The sequence below is a fragment of the Chionomys nivalis genome, chromosome 26, assembly GCF_950005125.1.
Source record: "Chionomys nivalis chromosome 26, mChiNiv1.1, whole genome shotgun sequence".
Classification (NCBI taxonomy): Eukaryota; Metazoa; Chordata; class Mammalia; order Rodentia; family Cricetidae; genus Chionomys; species Chionomys nivalis.
In genome coordinates, this window is record NC_080111.1 from 30,614,777 (window position 1) to 30,633,990 (window position 19,214).

Here is a 19,214-nt window from a genome sequence, read left to right on the forward strand (position 1 = left end):
AGAGTAAGTTCTAGGCTACCCTTGTTACATAATGAGACTCTCTCTTGGAAAAAAAAAAAGATGGAGAAATTGTGAGATGGAAGGGAAAATAGTAAAACTGAAGGCAGCATAGAAGAAAAGCGATTACTACCTACTAGAAGTTTCGGTGTAGGATATACTCAAGAAAAATATACTTTTTTCTGTTCTGATATATAGTCCAGGCTGGCCCTGAATTTGAGACCATCCTGCCTTCGTCATCCACATGCTGGGACCCTTAGGTATGAAGCCCTCTACTCAGTGAAAAAAATGATTAACGTTATATAAAAACGCAACTATTTTCTCACTGGTATATAACTGGAAACACTGATTTAAATATGTAATATATTTTAAGATGTTTTCTATTTACTGATTTCAAATTGTAGTTTCATAAACTCTATTTAAAGGAAGACATTTCATTTGACATTGTACAATATTCAGTTTTAAGTCAGGCAGTGGTGGTGCATGCTTTTAATCCCAGCACTAGGGAAGTAGTGGCAGGCAGACCTCTGTGAGTTCGAGGCCAGGAAGGTATACAAAATAAGTTCTAGGACAGCCAGAGCTGTTACACAGAAAAATCCTGTCTCAGAAAAACAAATCAACTTTACTAGCATCAAAACAATATGACAGACTCCCTGGACTCCCTCTCTCTTCTTGTCCCACCCAGCTTGCATCCAGAACCCTTCTTCCTTCTGCCCCCTTTCCTCTTTGGGCACATAACACCATCCAGCTCAGTCTGTCTGGCGCTGGGGGCAAATCCTCAGGGCAAGTAGGCAGGCGAGACTTCCTTTGTTTCACTGGCCTGCCTGCAACAAGCAAGGTAGGCGCTTTGTTTACCAACTACCCAACCTGCACGGAGATCTGATCTCGGCACCAGGAGAGACAGCAGTGGGGTGAGTTTGTGACTGGCGGCGGAAGCAGCCCTGGGCAGGGAACTCTGAAGTTCCTCATCCCCCACCCTATACTCCCTGGGCTCCCTGCAGGGGCTCTACACCCCGCATACTGCCTCTCTCTTCTTGTCCCACCCAGCTTGCATCCAGAACCCTTCTTCCTACTGCCTCCTTTCCTCTTTGGGCACATAACACCATCCAGCTCAGTCTGTCTGGCGCTGGGGGCAAATCCTCAGGGCAAGTAGGCAGACGAGACTTCCTCTGTTTCACTGGCCTGCCTGCAACAAGCAAGGTAGGGGTTTTGTTTACGAACTACCCAACCTGCAGGGAGATTTGATCTTGGCACCAGGAGAGCCATCAGTGGGAGAGCTAATCTCGGTACCAGGAGAGCCGTCTTTGGGCACGGAGATCTGATATTGGTACCAAGAGAGACATCACTGGAGCACCAGGAGAGCTATCACTGCAGAGTGCCATCACTGGGAAGGTATATCAGTAGGCAAGGAGACCTGATCCGGTAAAAGAAGATCCATAGGGGAGCATTCGGAGAAAGAGATGGGCAGGCGCCAATGCAAGAATTCACCCAACAATCTGAAAAACTATATGAAACCACCAGAACCCAGCGACCTCACAACAGGAGGACATGAACACCTTAATCATGAAGAAGTAGATAAAATTGACTTTATGAAAGTGATTGACGCCCTTAAACAGCATGTAAAAAATGCCCTTATAGAAATGGATGAGAAGTATAACAGAAAGTTTGAAGAATTGAGTAAATCAGTGAATGATACCCTAGGAAACCAAGGAAAAACAATCAAACAGATAATGGAAACAGTTCAAGACTTAAAAACTGAAGTGGAGGCAAAGAAGAAAACACAAACAGAAGGCCAGCTGGACAGGGAAAATCTAGGTAAACGAATAGAGACTACAGAAGCAAGCATAACCAACAGAATACAAGAGATAGAAGAAAGAATCTCAGATTCTGAAGATACCATAGAGAAAATAAACACGCTGATCAAAGAAAACAGCAAGGCCAACAAATTCTCATCACAAAACATTCAGGAAATATGGGACACAATAAAAAGACCAAACCTAAGAATAATAGGAATAGAAGAAGGAGAAGAAGTGCAGCTCAACAGTCGAGAAAATATATTTAATAAAATTATAGAAGAAAACTTTCCCAACCTAAAGAAAGATATACCTATGAAGGTTCAAGAAGCATACAGAACACCGAATAGGCTGGATCAAAAAAAAACATCCTCTCGCCATATAATAATCAAAACACAAAGCATACAGAATAAAGAAAGAATACTAAGAGCAGCAAAGGAAAAAGGCCAAAAAGGCCAAGTTACTTATAAAGGTAAACCTATCAGACTTACACCTGACTTCTCTATGGAAACCATGAAAGCCAGAAGGTCCTGGATAGATGTACTGCAGAAACTAAGAGACCATGGATGCAAGCCCAGACTACTATACCCAGCCAAGCTTTCGTTCACTATAAATGGAGAAAACAACATTTTCCAGGATAAAAACAAATGTAAACAATACGTAGCCACAAATCCAGCCTTACAGAAAGTAATAGAAGTAAAATCACTAATCAAGGAGTCCAACAATGACCACAATAACTCAGACATCTAGAGACCCTTCACCAGCGCAACTCAAAGAAGGGAAACACACAAAATCTACTACTAAAAAAGTGACCGGAGTTAACAACCACTGGTCATTAATATCACTTAATGTCAATGGACTCAACTCACCTATAAAAAGGCACAGGCTAAGAGATTGGATACGAAAACAGGATCCAACATTCTGCTGTTTACAAGAAACACACCTCAACCACAAAGACAGGCACCTACTCAGAGTAAAGGGTTGGGATAAGGCTTATCAAGTAAATGGACCTAAGAAACAACCAGGTGTGGCCATACTAATTTCTAACAAAATTGACTTCAAACTTAAATCAATCAAAAGAGATGGAGAGGGACATTTTCTACTCATAACAGGAACAATTCATCAGGATGAAGTCTCAATCCTGAATATCTATGCCCCTAATATAAAAGCACCCACTTACGTAAAAGAAACATTGTTAAAACTCAAGGCAGCCATCAAACCGCACACATTAATAGTAGGAGACTGTAATACTCCTCTCTCACCAATGGATAGGTCAATTAGACAGAAACCTAACAGAGAAATAAGAGAATTAATGGAGGTAATGAATCAAATGGACTTAACAGACATCTATAGAATATTCCACCCAAATAGGAAAGAATATACCTTCTTCTCTGCAGCTCATGGAACCTTCTCAAAAATCGACCACATACTCGGTAACAAAGCAAACATCCACAGTTACAAAAAAATATTAATAACCACCTGTATCTTATCATATCACCATGGATTAAAGCTAGAATTCAGCAACAATGCTACCCCCAGAAAGCCTACAAACTCATGGAAACTGAACAGTCAACTACTGAACCATACCTGGATTAAGGAAGAAATAAAGAAAGAAATTAAAGTCTTCCTTGAAGACAATGAAAATAAAGAAACAACATACTCAAACCTATGGGACACTATGAAAGCAGTCCTGAGAGGAAAGTTCATAGCACTAACTGCCCACTTAAAGAAAACAGAGAAAGCACACATTGGAGACTTAACAGCCCACCTGAAAGCTCTAGAAAAAAAAGAAGCAGACTCACCTAGAAGGGGTAGAAGACTGGAAATAATCAAACTGAGGGCTGAAATCAACAAAATAGAAACACAGAAAACAATTGAAAGAATCAATGAATCAAAAAGCTGGTTCCTGGAGAAAATCAACAAGATTGATAAACCGCTATCCAAACTAATCAAACGGCAGAGAGAGAATTTGCAAATTAGTAAGATCAGAAATGAAAAGGGGGACATAACTACAGACACAGAGGAAATTCAGAGAATCATTAGATCTTACTACAAAAGCCTGTATGCCACAAAACTGGAAAATGTAAAAGCAATGGACACTTTTTTAGATAAATACCATATACCAAAGTTAAACCAGGACCAGGTGAACAACCTAAATAGACCTGTTAGTCGTGAAGAATTAGAAGCTGTTATCAAAAACCTCCCTTCCAAAAAAAGTCCAGGACCAGATGGTTTCAATGCGGAATTCTACCAGAACTTCCAAGAAGACCTAATACCTATACTCCTTAATGTATTTCACAATATAGAAACAAAAGAGTCATTGCCAAATTCCTTTTATGAAGCTGCAGTAACTCTGATACCAAAACCACACAAAGACCCAACCAAGAAAGAGAATTACAGGCCAATCTCACTCATGAACATCAACGCAAAAATCCTCAACAAAACTCTGGCAAACCGAATCCAAGAACACATTAGAAAAATTATCCATTATGATCAAGTAGGCTTCATACCAGAGATGCAGGGCTGGTTTAACATACGCAAATCTATCAATGTAATCCATCATATAAATAAACTGAAAGAAAAAAAACCATATGATCGTTTCATTAGATGCTGAAAAAGCATTTGACAAAATTCAACATCCCTTTATGATAAAAGTCTTGGAGAGATTAGGGATACAAGGGTCATACCTAAATTTAATTAAAGCTATATACAGCAAGCCGACAGCTAATATCAAATTAAATGGAGAGAAACTTAAAGCCATCCCACTAAAATCAGGAACACGCCAAGGCTGTCCACTCTCTCCATACCTCTTCAATATAGTTCTCGAAGTTTTAGCAATAGCAATAACACAACATAAGGGGATAAAGGGGATTCAAATTGGAAAGGAAGAAGTTAAACTTGCATTATTTGCAGATGATATGATAGTGTACATGAGCGACCCCAAAAACTCCTCCAAAGAACTCCTACAGCTGATAAACGCCTTTAGTAATGTGGCAGGATACAAGATCAACTCCAAAAAATCAGTCGCCCTCTTATACACAAAGGATATGGAAACAGAGAGGGAAATAAGAGAATCATCACCTTTCACGATAGCCACAAATAGCATAAAATATCTTGGGGTAACTCTAACCAAGGAAGTGAAAGATCTATTTGACAAGAACTTTAAGGCATTGAAGAAAGAAATTGAAGAGGATACCAGAAAATGGAAGGATCTCCCTTGCTCTTGGATTGAGAGGATCAACATAGTAAAAATGGCAATTCTACCAAGGGCAATTTGTAGATTCAATGCAATCCCCATTAAAATCCCATCAAAATTCTTCACAGATCTTGAAAGGACAATAATCAACTTTATATGGAAAAACAAAAAACCCAGGATAGCCAAAACAATCTTATACAATAAAGGAACTTCTGGAGGCATTACCATCCCTGACTTCAAACTCTATTACAGAGCTACAGTAATGAAAACAGCGTGGTACTGGCATAAAAACAGAGAAGTCGACCAATGGAATCGTATAGAAGACCCGGATTTTAACCCACAAACCTATGAACAACTGATTTTCGATAAAGGAGCTAAAAGTATACAATGGAAGAAAGAAAGCATCTTCAACAAATGGTGCTGGCACAATTGGATGTCAACCTGTAGAAGAATGAAAATAGACCCATATCTATCACCATGCACAAAACTCAAGTCCAAATGGATCAAAGACCTCAATATCAATCTGAACACACTGAACCTGATAGAAGAGAAAATGGGAAGTACCCTACAACATATGGGCACAGGAGATCGCTTCCTATGTATAACCCCAGCAGCACAGACATTAAGGGCAACATTGAATAAATGGGACCTCCTGAAACTGAGAAGCTTCTGTAAAGCAAAGGACACTGTCACTAAGACAAAAAGGCAGCCTACTGACTGGGAGAAGATCTTCACCAACCCCGCAACAGACAAAGGTCTGATCTCCAAAATATATAAAGAACTCAAGAAACTAGACTTTAAAAGGATAATTAACCCAATTAAAAAATGGGGCACTGAACTGAACAGAGAATTCTCATCAGAAGAAGTTAAAATGGCCAAAAGATACTTAAGGTCATGCTCAACCTCCTTAGCGATCAGAGAAATGCAAATCAAAACAACTTTGAGATATCATCTTACACCTGTCAGAATGGCTAAAATCAAAAACACCAAGGATAGCCTTTGCTGGAGAGGTTGTGGAGAAAGGGGTACCCTCATCCATTGCTGGTGGGACTGCAAACTTGTGCAACCACTTTGGAAATCAGTGTGGCGGTTTCTCAGAAAAATTGGGATCAACCTACCCCTGGACCCAGCAATACCACTCTTGGGAATATACCCAAGAGATGCCCTATCATATGACAAAAGAATTTGTCCAACTATGTTCATAGCAGCATTATTTGTAATAGCCAGAACATGGAAGCAACCTAGATGCCCTTCAATGGAAGAATGGATGAAGTGTGGAATATATACACATTAGAGTACTACTCTGCGGTAAAAAACAATGACTTCTCGAATTTTGCATGCAAATGGATGGAAATAGAAAATACGATCCTGAGTGAGGTAACCCAGACCCAAAAAGAAGATCATGGGATGTACTCACTCATAATTGGTTTCTAGCCATGGATAGGGGCCACTGAGTCTATAATTTGTGATCCTAAAGAAGCTAAACAAGAGGGTAAACCCAAGGAAAAACATATAGATATCCTCCCAGCTATGGGAAATAGACAAGATTGATGGGCAAAAAATTGGAATCTTGGGGGTGGGGTGGGATGGGGATGAGGGGTGATGGGTAGAGAAAAGTGTGAAGGAGAGGATGAGGGGAACTGGGGGAATCGGGGTGATTGGGGATAAAGGAAGGTTGGATAGGGGAGCAGGGAAACTCATACCTTAGTTAAGGGAGCCACCTAGGGTTGGCAAGAGACTTGAACTTGGAATGGCTACCAGATGCCCAGGGCAATGTCCCCAGTTAGTTCATTGGGGCACCTGATGATAGGGAACCTGAAATGAACCTATCCTATAATCATACTGATGAATATCTTGCATATCGCCATAGAACCTTCATCTAGCGATGGATGGAGATAGAGACAGAGACCCACACTGGAGCACCGGACTGAGCTCCCAAGGTTATAATGAGGAACAGAAGGAGAGAGAACATGAACAAGGAAGTCAGGACCATGAGGGGTGCACCCAACCACTGAGACAGTGGGGCCGATCTATTGGGAGCTCACCAAGGCCAGCTGGACTGCTACTGAAATAACATGGGATAAAACCGGACTCTCTGAATGTGGCGGACAATGAGAGCTGACGAGAGGCCAAGCAGAATGGCACGGGAACTTTCATCTGGCAATGGATCGAGAGAGAGACAGAGACCCAATTTGGAGCAACGGTCTGAGCTCCTAAGGTCCAAATGAGGAGCAGAAGGAGGGAGAACATGAGCAAGGAAATCAGGACCACGAGGCGTGCACCCACCCACTGTGACGGTGGAACTGATCTATTGGGAGCTCTCCAAGGCCAGCTGGACTGGGACTGAATAAGCATGGGTTGAAACTGGACTCTCTGAACATGGCGGACAATGAAGGCTGATGAGAAGCCAAGGACAATGGCACTAGGTTTCGATCCTAATACATGAACTGGCTTTGTGGGAGCTTAGCCTGTTTGGATGCTCACCTTCCTGGACCTAGATAGAAGTGGGAGGACCTTGGTCTTCCTGTAGGGCAGGGAATTTGGACTGCTCTTCAGTATCGAGAGGGAGGGGGAATGGACTGGGGGGAGGAGAAGAGGAGTGGGGATAGGGGGAGAGGAGCGGGGGGAGGGGGAAATATATGGGAGGAGGGGGAGGGAAATGGGGAGCAGTTGGAAATTTTAATTAAAAAAAAAACAATATGACAAAAATTTCTCTTATAAATTGGTCACACTTTTAATACTTATTTGGAAAGAGTAAGCAAAGGTATGCTCATATATAGCTGTATATTGAAATGGAATAAACTCTCTGAGTGGCAATTTTATAGTGTATTTGGAAAACTTTAATAATATACATGCTAATTATCCCAGGAATTCCTTCATTGGTAATTCTTTAAATGTAAGAGAAAATCCTGGTTCTGTATAAAATGATAAAAATTTTATAAGCATGTTGCTATATAACTGTAAGCAGTAATTAATAAACAAAATCTAAAAGTCCATCAGGTAAACATAATTATTAAAATGTTTGCAATTTAGTAAATGATGCTATAGAAGGACAGTTTATGACATTGAAATGGCTCTTAATATGGTTTTAACAGAAGAAAACAGTATGTCTGTGTATTATTTGTATTTATTAAAGAAAATGTGTATTATTTGTATTTATTAAAGAAAATGTGTATTATTTGTATTTATTAAAGAAAATGTTATTATTTGTATTTATTAAGAAAATGTGTGTTATTTGTATTTATTAGAGAAAATTGTCTGTGCCTGGAGTAGAATGGAAATGCTTCAAACAGCTGTTTCTTGAGGGCAGAAAATTAGTGACAGAATCATTCTTTCTACCTTTCTGTGTTTTAACTTTTTCAGTGGCTATGTCTTACTCTACTTAACCTAAAAGCGGTAATATGGAGGGGGAGAGACTCTCATGGTACAGCCCCAATGTGAAGCATCCACACAAGCGCCAGTGTTAGGTTCTTGGCGTGCAGCCGGGGAACTGCTGCCCCAGGAGGCAGGCACCTCAGGAGGGGGCATAGCTGCTAGAAGGGGGTTCCTGAGAGCATGTTTATGGAGATTATACCATTCCATTTCCTCTCTGTCTCTTCTCTTCCATGAGGTTGTGCCCGAGTACTACACCAAATGACCACACGCCTGACCTTCTGCAACTGAGAGTCACACCCATCTTTCCTCCTTTGTTTGGGCCAGATATTTAGCTATAAAAACAAGGAAGTAACTAACGCAGCCATCCTTGAAACATTAAGATCCTTGGGCTAAAGTTGGGGAATTATCTCTTCTACTGTGAGGAGGTGCTGGAAGCACAAGGCATATCTGAGTGAAACTCAGAAAAGCCACACGGAGCTTTTAGGAGCAGTCATTTCCAAGGACAGGAAAAGAGGGAGGAGCCAGATAGAAGGTGCTTGGCAGCAACAGTGGCAAGGGGCTCTGGAGGTACCCCTACCAGGAAAAGTTAAAACAGCCGTGCATGGGACATTTTAAAGAGATTGCCGCTGCTACGTGAGTAATCTAGTGGCCAGAGACCCTCTGTGAACAGCATCTTCAGAAAACTCTTAGCAAATCGGGGCAATACACTAAAACCAGGTCTGCGGAGTACTTCTAGTCTGAGGGAAAGAAACTGAGTAAGAACCAGTGGGAGAAGCGTAGTTGGAAGCAGAGCCTGCAGGGGAATACAGAATCAGATTCCAAGCGTGCATCCACAGACACACGGAAGGACCTCCCAAGGGTGGGGCAGCAATCACAACCATACCCATGAACCCAGAACCAGCATCCATGACTCAACCTTACAAAGGACAACCTTGAGGTGGGGCTGGTGTGACCATCTGTGACTTGACCTGTGAAGAGTTCAGGTCACTGGTTGCCAGAATGTGAAATTCGGTCTTGAGAAGGGAAGGGTGTGACAGGCATCTGGGAGCCCGGGAAGAAAAACTGAGAGATGTAAAGTTAAAACCAATGGACAGGCTACATTGCATTCACACTCTACGGCCCCGCAGCCCCATCACGCTCTTGTCTCCCCTTCAGTTATTCTCCCTTTATGCACTTAGGCACCAGTTAATGGCAGTCAATGACCGCACTCTACCCCCTCTTCTGTTTTTCCTCCCTGCCTTTCCCTCTTCTTTTTGCTTTCTCTTTTATTCCTTTCCCTCCCCTATCTTTCCTTCCCCCTTCTTCCCGTTCCTCTGATTGGCTTTCTCCAAGAACAGGGAGACAGCCTGTGTTTCTGGGGTCACTGTGAGCTGGAACTGACTGCTATCTCTATTTCTCTTTTCAGCCCACCTTACTGCAGCCTCCACCGCGGTCTCCACCGCTGCTCCTTCCAGGGACTTCCCTCATCGCCCTTTCTACTCTCACCGAACGCTCGAAATCTGTCCTGCTGTCCCAATACCAGTCTAGCAGAGGAAGTTATGCCTCAGCACAGCTATACCATGAACACTGATAACACTCCCACTAAAAGGTCATTAAAAACATCCAGCTGGACCACTTTTCTGCTGCTGTGACAAATATCATGACCAGAAACAGCCTCAGAAGGAAGTTTGAGTCCCACACAAGGTCCACAGTGACAGGAAATGCTGGAGATGGAAGCAGAGAGCACATCTTCAGTCACAAACAAGACTGGATAAGGGGGTAAGTTCTCGATGTCCCATGTCTTAGGGTTCTGTTGCTGTGAAGAGACACCATGACCATGGTAACTCTTATAAAGGAAAACATTTAATTGGGGGCTGGCTTATAGTTCAGAGGTGTAGTCCATTTTCATCATGGAAGGAAGCATGGTGGCGTGCAGGCAGACATGGTGCTAGAGAGGTCGCTGAGAGTTCTACATCTGGATTGGCAGGCAGCAGGAAGAGAAAGTGAGCCACTAGGCCTGGCTTGAGCTTCTGAAACCTCAAAGCCCAATCCCAGTGACACACTTCCTCTAACAAGGCTACACCTCCAATAATTCTTTGAGTCTAGGGGGCCCATTTTCATTCAAACCACCACACCCTACTTTAGCAAAATACTTCCCCCAGAAAGGCTCTACCCCCAGGACTACCAACTAGTAACCAAGTGTCTAAGTACATGAGCCTAAAAGAGCAGATCTCATCCAAACCACCACACTCCACTTCTTGGGCCCATAGGCTCATAGTCATGTCACAGTGCAAAATGCATTTAGTTCAACTTTAAAAGGCTCTACAGTCTCTGACAGTCTCACCAACATTTCAAAGCCTGAGGCCTCCTCTAAGACCCAAAGTAATCTCTTCTATGACCCCATTAAATAAAAAAAAAAAGAAAAAGAAATTATATGCTTCCATCATACAGCAGCACAGAACATATATTTCCATTCCAAAGGCATGAGGGCCCAAATGAGGAAAAACTGAGCATGGGAAGAACAAAACACAGCAGGAGGAATATTAAATACTGCAGGTCTATGTCTTCTGTCAAAGGGATCACAGCAGACGTCTCTCTGCTGGCCTGGTTCCGCTCTGGATGCAGCTCTCCTTGGTGACATTTCATAGTCCAGGCACCTCCGCGGAAACCCAGCTCCCACACAATGGTATCTCGGGGTGTTCTTCTGATAGCAACACTAGCACGGCCAAACCCTGCTTGGCGCGGTGCTCTCTGAAGCCATTCAGAGAGAAACAGAGCCCCTAGCTCTCGCATCGCCGTGACAATGACACTGCGCATCTCAGGTGCAGCTCGGGATGGACTCTGACCCCTGGGCCGCTTCAGCAGCAGCCCCTTTGGGTTGAAACAATTGCTGTCTAGGAACAAGAAACACTTTTCACAGTTTGGAAGGTTAGCTCGGCAGTGCAGCTCCTGAATTAAAGCCTCTCTTCCAGCACATGCCTTTGCTACAACATAAAGCTTCCTGGAGCTCCTTTCGCTTCCAGCTGTGTGTTTTGTATTTCTTTCTGCCCCCTTGCTCTTTCCCACTGCAGAGCTATGAGTGACAGCCATACCACTGACCCGGTGTTACCTGCCCTTGAAATAGCCTCCACCAAAAGCTAGTCCCTAACTTTTATATTTAGCCTCAAGCAGTTCTTAGGACAAGGGGGATGGCAGCCTGATTCCTTGCCAACTATCACACAGATGGCCTTGAGCACAGTTGCTAATTGAGACCTTGCTCCCCTTTCAAGAGTCTGATTTCTGCGTTCCCTGTTTCTCTCAGCATCTGTTTGTGTGCTCCCACCAGAATGGCCTGTTAGCTCTGTTTACAGCATCCAACTGCCTTCCTTGTCTGAAGTGTCAGTCTTCCATGTTCCTCCAAAAACAACATGGTCAGATTTGTCTCAGAATAACCGAACTCTCTAGTACCAACTTCTCTGTTAGTTATTTTTCTACTCTGGTGATAAAATGCCATTACCAGAAGCAAGTTATAGAAGTAAGAGTTTGAGTTAGAGAGTCCTTAATGGTGAGGAAGACATGGGAGCAGGTGGTCAGAGAAGGAAGCAGAGAGATCATATCTTCAAACATAAATATGAAGCAGAAAGAACTGGAGGCAAGGCAAGGCTATAAACTCTCAAAGCCGTCCCAGCACATCCTCCTGTGAGATTCTCTCTCCTAAATGTTCCATGTCTTCTCCTACTAATGCCACCCACTTGGGAGCCTATGTAGGACAGTTCTCATTCAAACAACATTTAGTACAATCCAATCCCAGATGGACAAGTTCGTACACCAAAGGACAACAAACATGAAAACTCACATTACTCCAAAAATGATGACTCCCACAATAAAGGCTTCCAGTGAGAGTGTATTAAATGAAATCCAAAGAATATAAGAGAATGATTGCAAGTATGTTTAAAGAAATCAAAGAAAAAAATCATAGATTACACAACAGGACCCAAGCAAGTATTATTAAAAGCATGAAAATCAAAATAATCTCTTGCACTCTACGTGAGTACAGTGGAATAGAGTATAGAATATACGCAGTGGTGAACATACACGCCCCCTCTCCTCCATCAACACAGGGCCTGAAGTCCTGGGTAGAACAGTAAGACAAAACAGAAAACAAACAAAAAGGGATAGAAATAGGAAAGTAAGATGTTCAAGGTCTTTATTTGCAGAAGATATTCTGTGATAAGGAACCCTAAAGACTCCACCAGAAAACACTTTTTGAGGGGCAGGATCTATGTTTATTTCAGTCTATGAAAAACTAAAGTTCAAAGCAAATTCAATCTTGCTTAAGGGAACATGAACAGCAAAAAAATCTTAAAAATGTACCAAGTTTATGAAGTCTCAAAAGTTTGAATGTCCTGTACATACTCCTGTCAGATGAAGTTACTTCCTGTACATCACTTCTTTTGCAAACTATTCTTCTACTTCCTTTCATTTGACCGAGATCGGCTTCGAGAACTAGAGAAGGATCGAGATGGCTTGTGATTTCTCTCACAAGACAGAGACCTTTGTCTTCTATCTCTAGAAAGTGACCTGCTCTGCCTTCTAGAGAAGCTTCTCCCTAGAGATCTTCGCCAAGGTGGAGGACTCCTAGGTTAATCATCTTGAGGGAGACGACCCCAAAGGGGGCACAATTCCGACTTCTTTTCTCACCCTTCGACAGCTCCATTCTTACGAGGCAGCCACCGTGTTCTTCCATCCAGCTCTCGGCATCATGGGGATCCTCAAATTCAACGAAAGCAAAGCCAGGAGGGCTTCGAGCAACCCACACACTTCAGAGCCGTCCACAATAGCCAAAAGCCCGTTCTAATTCAGTCTTGCTTCATTGTTTCCAAGATTACCTGCATACACCTAACAATCTAAAGGACAGGAATCACAATGCATCTCGAGATCCTGGGTTTGAAAAGCTGAAGCTCAAATCTGCTCCCGCACCTGCTCTCGCTTCCCTGGCGCCTACGAAACGGCCCACCAGAAAACTCTAAGCTGATAAACCATTGTGTTAACTTTTTCTGGGATGAGATGAACAAGCATTAATTCACTCCAGACAGAGCACACATGACATATCAAAGTACATGTAGGCCAAAGTCCATCTCGATGAAATAATGAGTCTGGTTTACATACAGAGCACAAATGAGGGGCTATTTATACTAGAAATTTGCATACAACTTGGACCAATACATTGAGAAAAAAAATCAAGTAAACAATGCTACTCATAATTGCCTCAACAAAAGAAAAGAGGAAGTGAAAGTACTGTATAATAAACCTTTTCTATACTAAAGAAGGTAAATGAAGAAGATACTAGAAGACAGAAAGGTCTCTGATGCTCATGGATTGGAAGAATAACTATTATGAAAATGACTAACTTAACAAAAGCAACATATCAGTTTAATGCAATCCCAATCAAATTTCCAAAACCATTCTTCACAGAAACAGAACAAAAAAAAAATCTTAAAATTCATATAGAAGCACAAAAGACACGGGATAGCCAAAGCAATCCTAAGCAAAAGAATAATGTTGATGTTACATTACATGATTTCAAGTTATGCTGCTGGATCACAGTAGTAAAACAGCATGATACATAAATACAGACATGGAATGTGACAAAATTGGAGAGAGGCTCCATCTACAAGCCTACACTTCTATAGCCATTAGATTTTTGGCATCTTTGCCATAGTACTATATTATATATAATAAAAAGACAGTTTCTTCAATAAACCGAGTTGTAAAATATGTAAGTAGAGTGCAAAACTGGATCTCTGTCTCTTGCCCTGTGCAAAAATCAATTCCAATGAATCAAAGACCTTAATAAATACAAATGGTGAACGGACATGAAAAAATGTCAGCATCTTTAAGACATCAGTAAAATGAAATAAAAACTTCCCTGGGATTCATTCTCGCCCTAGTCAGACTGATACTAAGAAAAGAAATAATTGGCATGCAAGATATGCCCAGGGCTGCAATCATGGCATGAATGTCACATGGGTTAAAAATTTGCTTTCTGATCCACAGCCCCAGAGATTAAATTTCAAGGAGGACTCAAGTGGGGGGAGGCACACGGATCTCCCTGGGAAGGGGAAACAGAACTGATGATTGTGGGTGGACTGGTGGCAGGCAAGCGGGGATGCAGACAGAAGGGATCAAGTGCAGGGGGGGGCTAGAGGAAGAGCGTACTAGGAGGAATGACTGGAATTGCGGGCACTTGGGGGCCTATGCAGAAACCAAGTACAGTGGAAACTCCCTGGAATCTGTGAGAGGGACCCCAGTAAAGTCTCCTAGGAATGGGGGATACAGAGCCTGACTGGTCATCTTCCATAACCAAGCAAGACTCCAGCAGTAGGACTGGAAAATATATCTGGACTTAAAACATTTGACCTGCTATCTGTCTTGCCTGAAAGATGTGCTGGGGTAATGGTGGGGCACAGCTTGTGGAGAGGCCAACCAATGACTGGTCCGACCGGAGGCCCATGCCATGAGAGATAGCACATGCCTGGCACTGCCTGGATGGCTCAGAACCAGAAGCTGGATGGCTCAGAGACCCAGGTAGAACCAAACACTATGGACAAAAAGGAAAAAAAAAAAATCAATGAAGAGATTCCTAATGCCATCCTGCTATACCCATAGATCAGCGAGTGCCTTGTCTGGTTGCCATCAGAGAGAGATCGTCCAGCGACTGATGAGAGCAATGTAGAGACCCATAGCCAAACAAGGTGGAGCCAGGGGAATCCGACCCAAGAGGAGGAGGGAGGACTGTAGGAGCCAGAGGTGTCAAGGACACCCCAAAAACATGGCCTACAGAAGCAACTAAGTGAAGCTCCCAGAGACCGCAGCAGCAACCACAGACCCTGCATATACTTTATAGTTGTGCGGCTGCCTGCTCCGTCTCAAGCCAGCAAACAATCCAGCAGAGAGAGGGGGTTCCTGAGCACGCAGGCATGGCTGACAGTTCGTGGGCAAAGGTGGGGCCAATATTTTAGGGTGTGGTTTCTGGTAAGAGGATCATACCCCAGCTGATAGTCCACAGCTGTGAGTTACAGGGACGTCACCAATTGGACTGAGAGGGTTTTAGTACACTAAAGAGGACTTGAAGCTTAAAAGGGAGCGTGTAGGGGGTGAATGTAGGCATTAAGGGGAAGAGTGGGGATAAATATGATCAAAATACACTGTATCAAGTATGGCATTTTAAAGTAATAAAAATATTATATTAAAAATAAAAATACAAAAAATAAAAACGAAGAGACCATACGTGTTAGTCTGGGTTTCTATGGTTGAGATGAAACTCACGACCAAAAATCCAGTTGAGGAGAAAAGGGTTTATTCAGCCTGTGCTTCCACAGCGGAGTCCATCCCTCAAACAGGACAGGATCCGAGAGGCAGGATCTGACGCTGAGGTCAGAGGAGGGCTGTCTGCTTACTGGCTTGCTCCACACGGCTTGCTCAGTCTGATCTCTTACAGAACCTGGGGCCACCAGCCCACCCCATCAATCACTAAGAGAATGTCTTACAGCTGGATGTTACAGAAGCATTTCCTCAAATGAGGCTCCTTCCTTCTGATGGCTCTAGCTTGCATCATACTGACATAAAACCAGCTACTACAGCATATAATGAATAAAAAAAAGAAAGCAGATAACATATGTCGGCAAGGATGTGAATTAAAGGGAAGGCTTATATGCTTTTGGTAGAAATGTAAAACAGTTCAGATGGATAAAAGTCAGTACAAAGGTTTCTCAAAACTAATACTGGATTTACCATGTGCACCAGATAAACCACTCCTGGGCTTTTACATGGACTCCAAGTCAGAGTATCACAAGGGTATCTGCACATCGGTGTTTATTAGGGACTTCAAGTTCTGGAACCAACCTGCATGTCCTCTAACAGTGGGACACAGAACGAACACCTGGCATATAGACCCAACTGAATGTTTTTCAGCCATAAAGAAGGACAAGCTCATGCTACCAGGTTCCAGAAGCTCGGAAGTTCCTCAATTCACAAACCCTCTCCTGGGCTATAAAGACAGTGAGTACCACTGTGGGAGGGAGATTCTTTCCCTGGGGCTCAAGGGTGCATCTTTCTGAGTGGCCTTTTCTGTGATGCAGCCGCCTTTTTTTCACCCTTTTCCTGTAAGGAGCCCTCCTGTACGCTCATAAAATTAACCCCAAAGAAGCAGAGGTTGCTCTTATCTGTCACCATCTAGAAAAAGCCACAAATACTTTTACTTGAAATCTTGAAATCTTTTATTAGATGGTGGGTGGTTTTCTTGGAGTCAGGGGCTGTACTTTTATTCAGAAGTTTCTAATGTTCCACACACACACACACACACACACACACACACCCTCGGCACTTAAGAAAATGTGTTTCTAAGCTGGGGATAATGGCATGTGCCTTTAATCCCAGTACTCAGGAAGCAGAGGTTAGTGGATCTCTGTGAGTTAGGGGCCAGCGTGGCCTACACAGCGAGTTCCAGAACAGTCAGGGGGAGAGAGGGAGAGAGAGATAGAGAGAGAGAGACAGAGATTGATTTTCCTAGATTAGGTATGCATTAATCAAATATACCTTGAATGATTATGTATCTATATTACATATGTACAGAATTTACAGAGTTACAATTATAACTATAGCCTGATTACAGTATTTAAGTATAATAGAATTTTATGCTATTCATAAGATCATTTTTTTTTTCAGGAAAACACAAAAAACACCTACAGATTTCAGCTACTTAATTTTCAATAAGCTTATAAAAATCAAGAATTCTTACAGAATATTGTTACACAGACTAGCAGTGGGATTCATTGCTAGATATTTTTTAGAAGTGTACAATTTAAGGGTCAGTAGTCTTGTCACTGAATTTACCTAAAATAAGTGAAATTTTACAGCAAAAAGATAGTAAAGTTTATTTCCACAAAGTGGAACCCAATCTAATGAATCACAGTCCTGAAATTTCAATGTTTGGAGCATGTATAGGTATTCTTTTACAATGATTTTAGCAATATAAATAGATATTTTTATACAAACAGCATACTGAGATTAATATAAAACTATATTTTCATAAATATTGGAAGTGCAGTTGGAGGTAGAACTCACTAATGATCTCTTAATGTCTTCCCACTCCTGTATGTGTGTGTGTTGGAGGCCAGAGGTCAGAGGTCAACGTTGGGTGTCTTTCTGTATTACTCTCGATGTTACTTTTTGAGACTAAGTCTCTATTGATTCTCCAGCTCAAGTTCACCTGGACTGCCTGGCCATGAGTTCTGGAGAACCACCTGTCTTTAACTGCCCAGAACTAGGATTGCACACCCATTCCACCATGGCTATCTTTTACATGAGTTTTGGTGATGTCAACTGGACTTCATGCTTGTAAAGCAAACACTTTATCCACTGAGTCATCTCCTTAGTTCTAACTAATAATTTCTGATAAGAAACAAATGTTACATACGAAGTTTAAATCAGATAAAAATTGTTCAAAGTATTAAGTTACAATTAAGATTTCAACAACATATTTCAAAATGGCAAGTACCTTTGCTCAAACTTCAAATATGGTGTATAGTCTATTACAGCAGGGAAGGTGCCATCCAATCCTTCTCCCTTTAGGCAGAAGCTAAGAAAGCAGATAATAAATATTCATATTAGTACATAAATATTAAAGTTCCAACTGCACAGGAATGTCTTTGTTCATAATATAACTGTTACTTGCTATAAATAAGTATCCTAAATATTTAATTTTCAATATCAATGACAAGCATTATACGACAGGTTAATTAATATATTAGATAATGTTTCATAAAGCAACAATAAAATTTACTGAGAAATCAAGGTCTTAATCATTGTTCTATTTCTGTGAAGAGCCACTATGACCACAAAAACTCTTACAAAAGAAAGCATTTAATTGGCAGCTTTGCTTGCAGATTCAGAGTCTTAGTCCATTATCATCACAGGAGAAAGTACAGCAGCAGGTAGGTGTGCTGCTGCTGAAGCGGCTGAGAGCTACATCCACAACCAGAGAGGGTCCTGGCATGGGCTTTTGATACCCCAGAGTCCAATGCCAAAGGCACACTCCAAGACCACACCTCCTAATCCATGGAATCCTTTCAAACAGATCAACTGGTGACTAAGCATTCAAATATATGAGTCTATGGAGACCCTTATTCCTCAAAACTCCACACAATCTAAACTTTATTACGCTATTTGCCAATATGTTGATTTTTATTGGTCATTCAAAATATCACTAGAGAATGAAAAAAAAAGATTTGCTTTCCATGTTTAAATACAAATTCTCAGGTAACACGATCTCCTAGAAAGGTCTGCTTGATTAGCAAAGAAGAAGTTTCTCAACTATCTCAATAAATGAAAAAGTTTAGATCTTAGATCTCCAAGAGGGGCTGGAAATCCTCCACTCTCTAATTAGCTTCTTCTGAGACTGTAAGGTCATAGATATGGTGAAGCAATATGCCCAGGGGCATGCTGTGATGCTCACAATGCCAATAAAGGAAATCTAAATCTCTTGACCCCTAATCCAGATCTCCACTCTTGTATAACACATACAGAAAGATAAGAAGGTGTCTGGCTGACGATAACTATTGTTAAGAACACATCTTCTAGAGTTGGTTCAGTGATGCACACCAGTTATCCCAGTTTTAAACAAAACATTGCTCAAAACAACTAAAACAACACCAAAAAACATATCCTCCATAAATATAAATGCAGAAACATTTATAAAAAATCAGATTGATATTTCAAAGGAAAAAAAATCACCTGTGAACTCTCATCTTTTGATTTTGTTCCAAAGTTTGACTGCCAAAATATTCATTTAAACATACAAAAAGTATGCATTTACTTTTCCAGGTTCAAATTAG

At 41.7% G+C, this 19,214-nt stretch overlaps 1 protein-coding gene and 1 pseudogene across 3 annotated transcripts in view; both read right to left on the reverse strand.

Moving 5' to 3' along the window:
• Positions 1-19,214, reverse strand: part of Rundc3b (RUN domain containing 3B) — a 159,759-nt gene that overhangs the window by 69,411 nt on the left and 71,134 nt on the right. For 2 of the 3 annotated variants that reach the window (XM_057758776.1, XM_057758774.1), the window contains exon 6: positions 17,879-17,959. The exons of the other annotated variant lie outside the window; for it this stretch is intronic. In XM_057758776.1, the coding sequence (XP_057614759.1) occupies positions 17,879-17,959 (81 nt within the window). The remainder of the gene's footprint in view (positions 1-17,878; positions 17,960-19,214) is intronic. 3 annotated transcript variants of the gene reach the window in all.
• On the reverse strand, positions 12,789-13,251 carry LOC130867042 (serine/arginine-rich splicing factor 3-like; annotated as a pseudogene).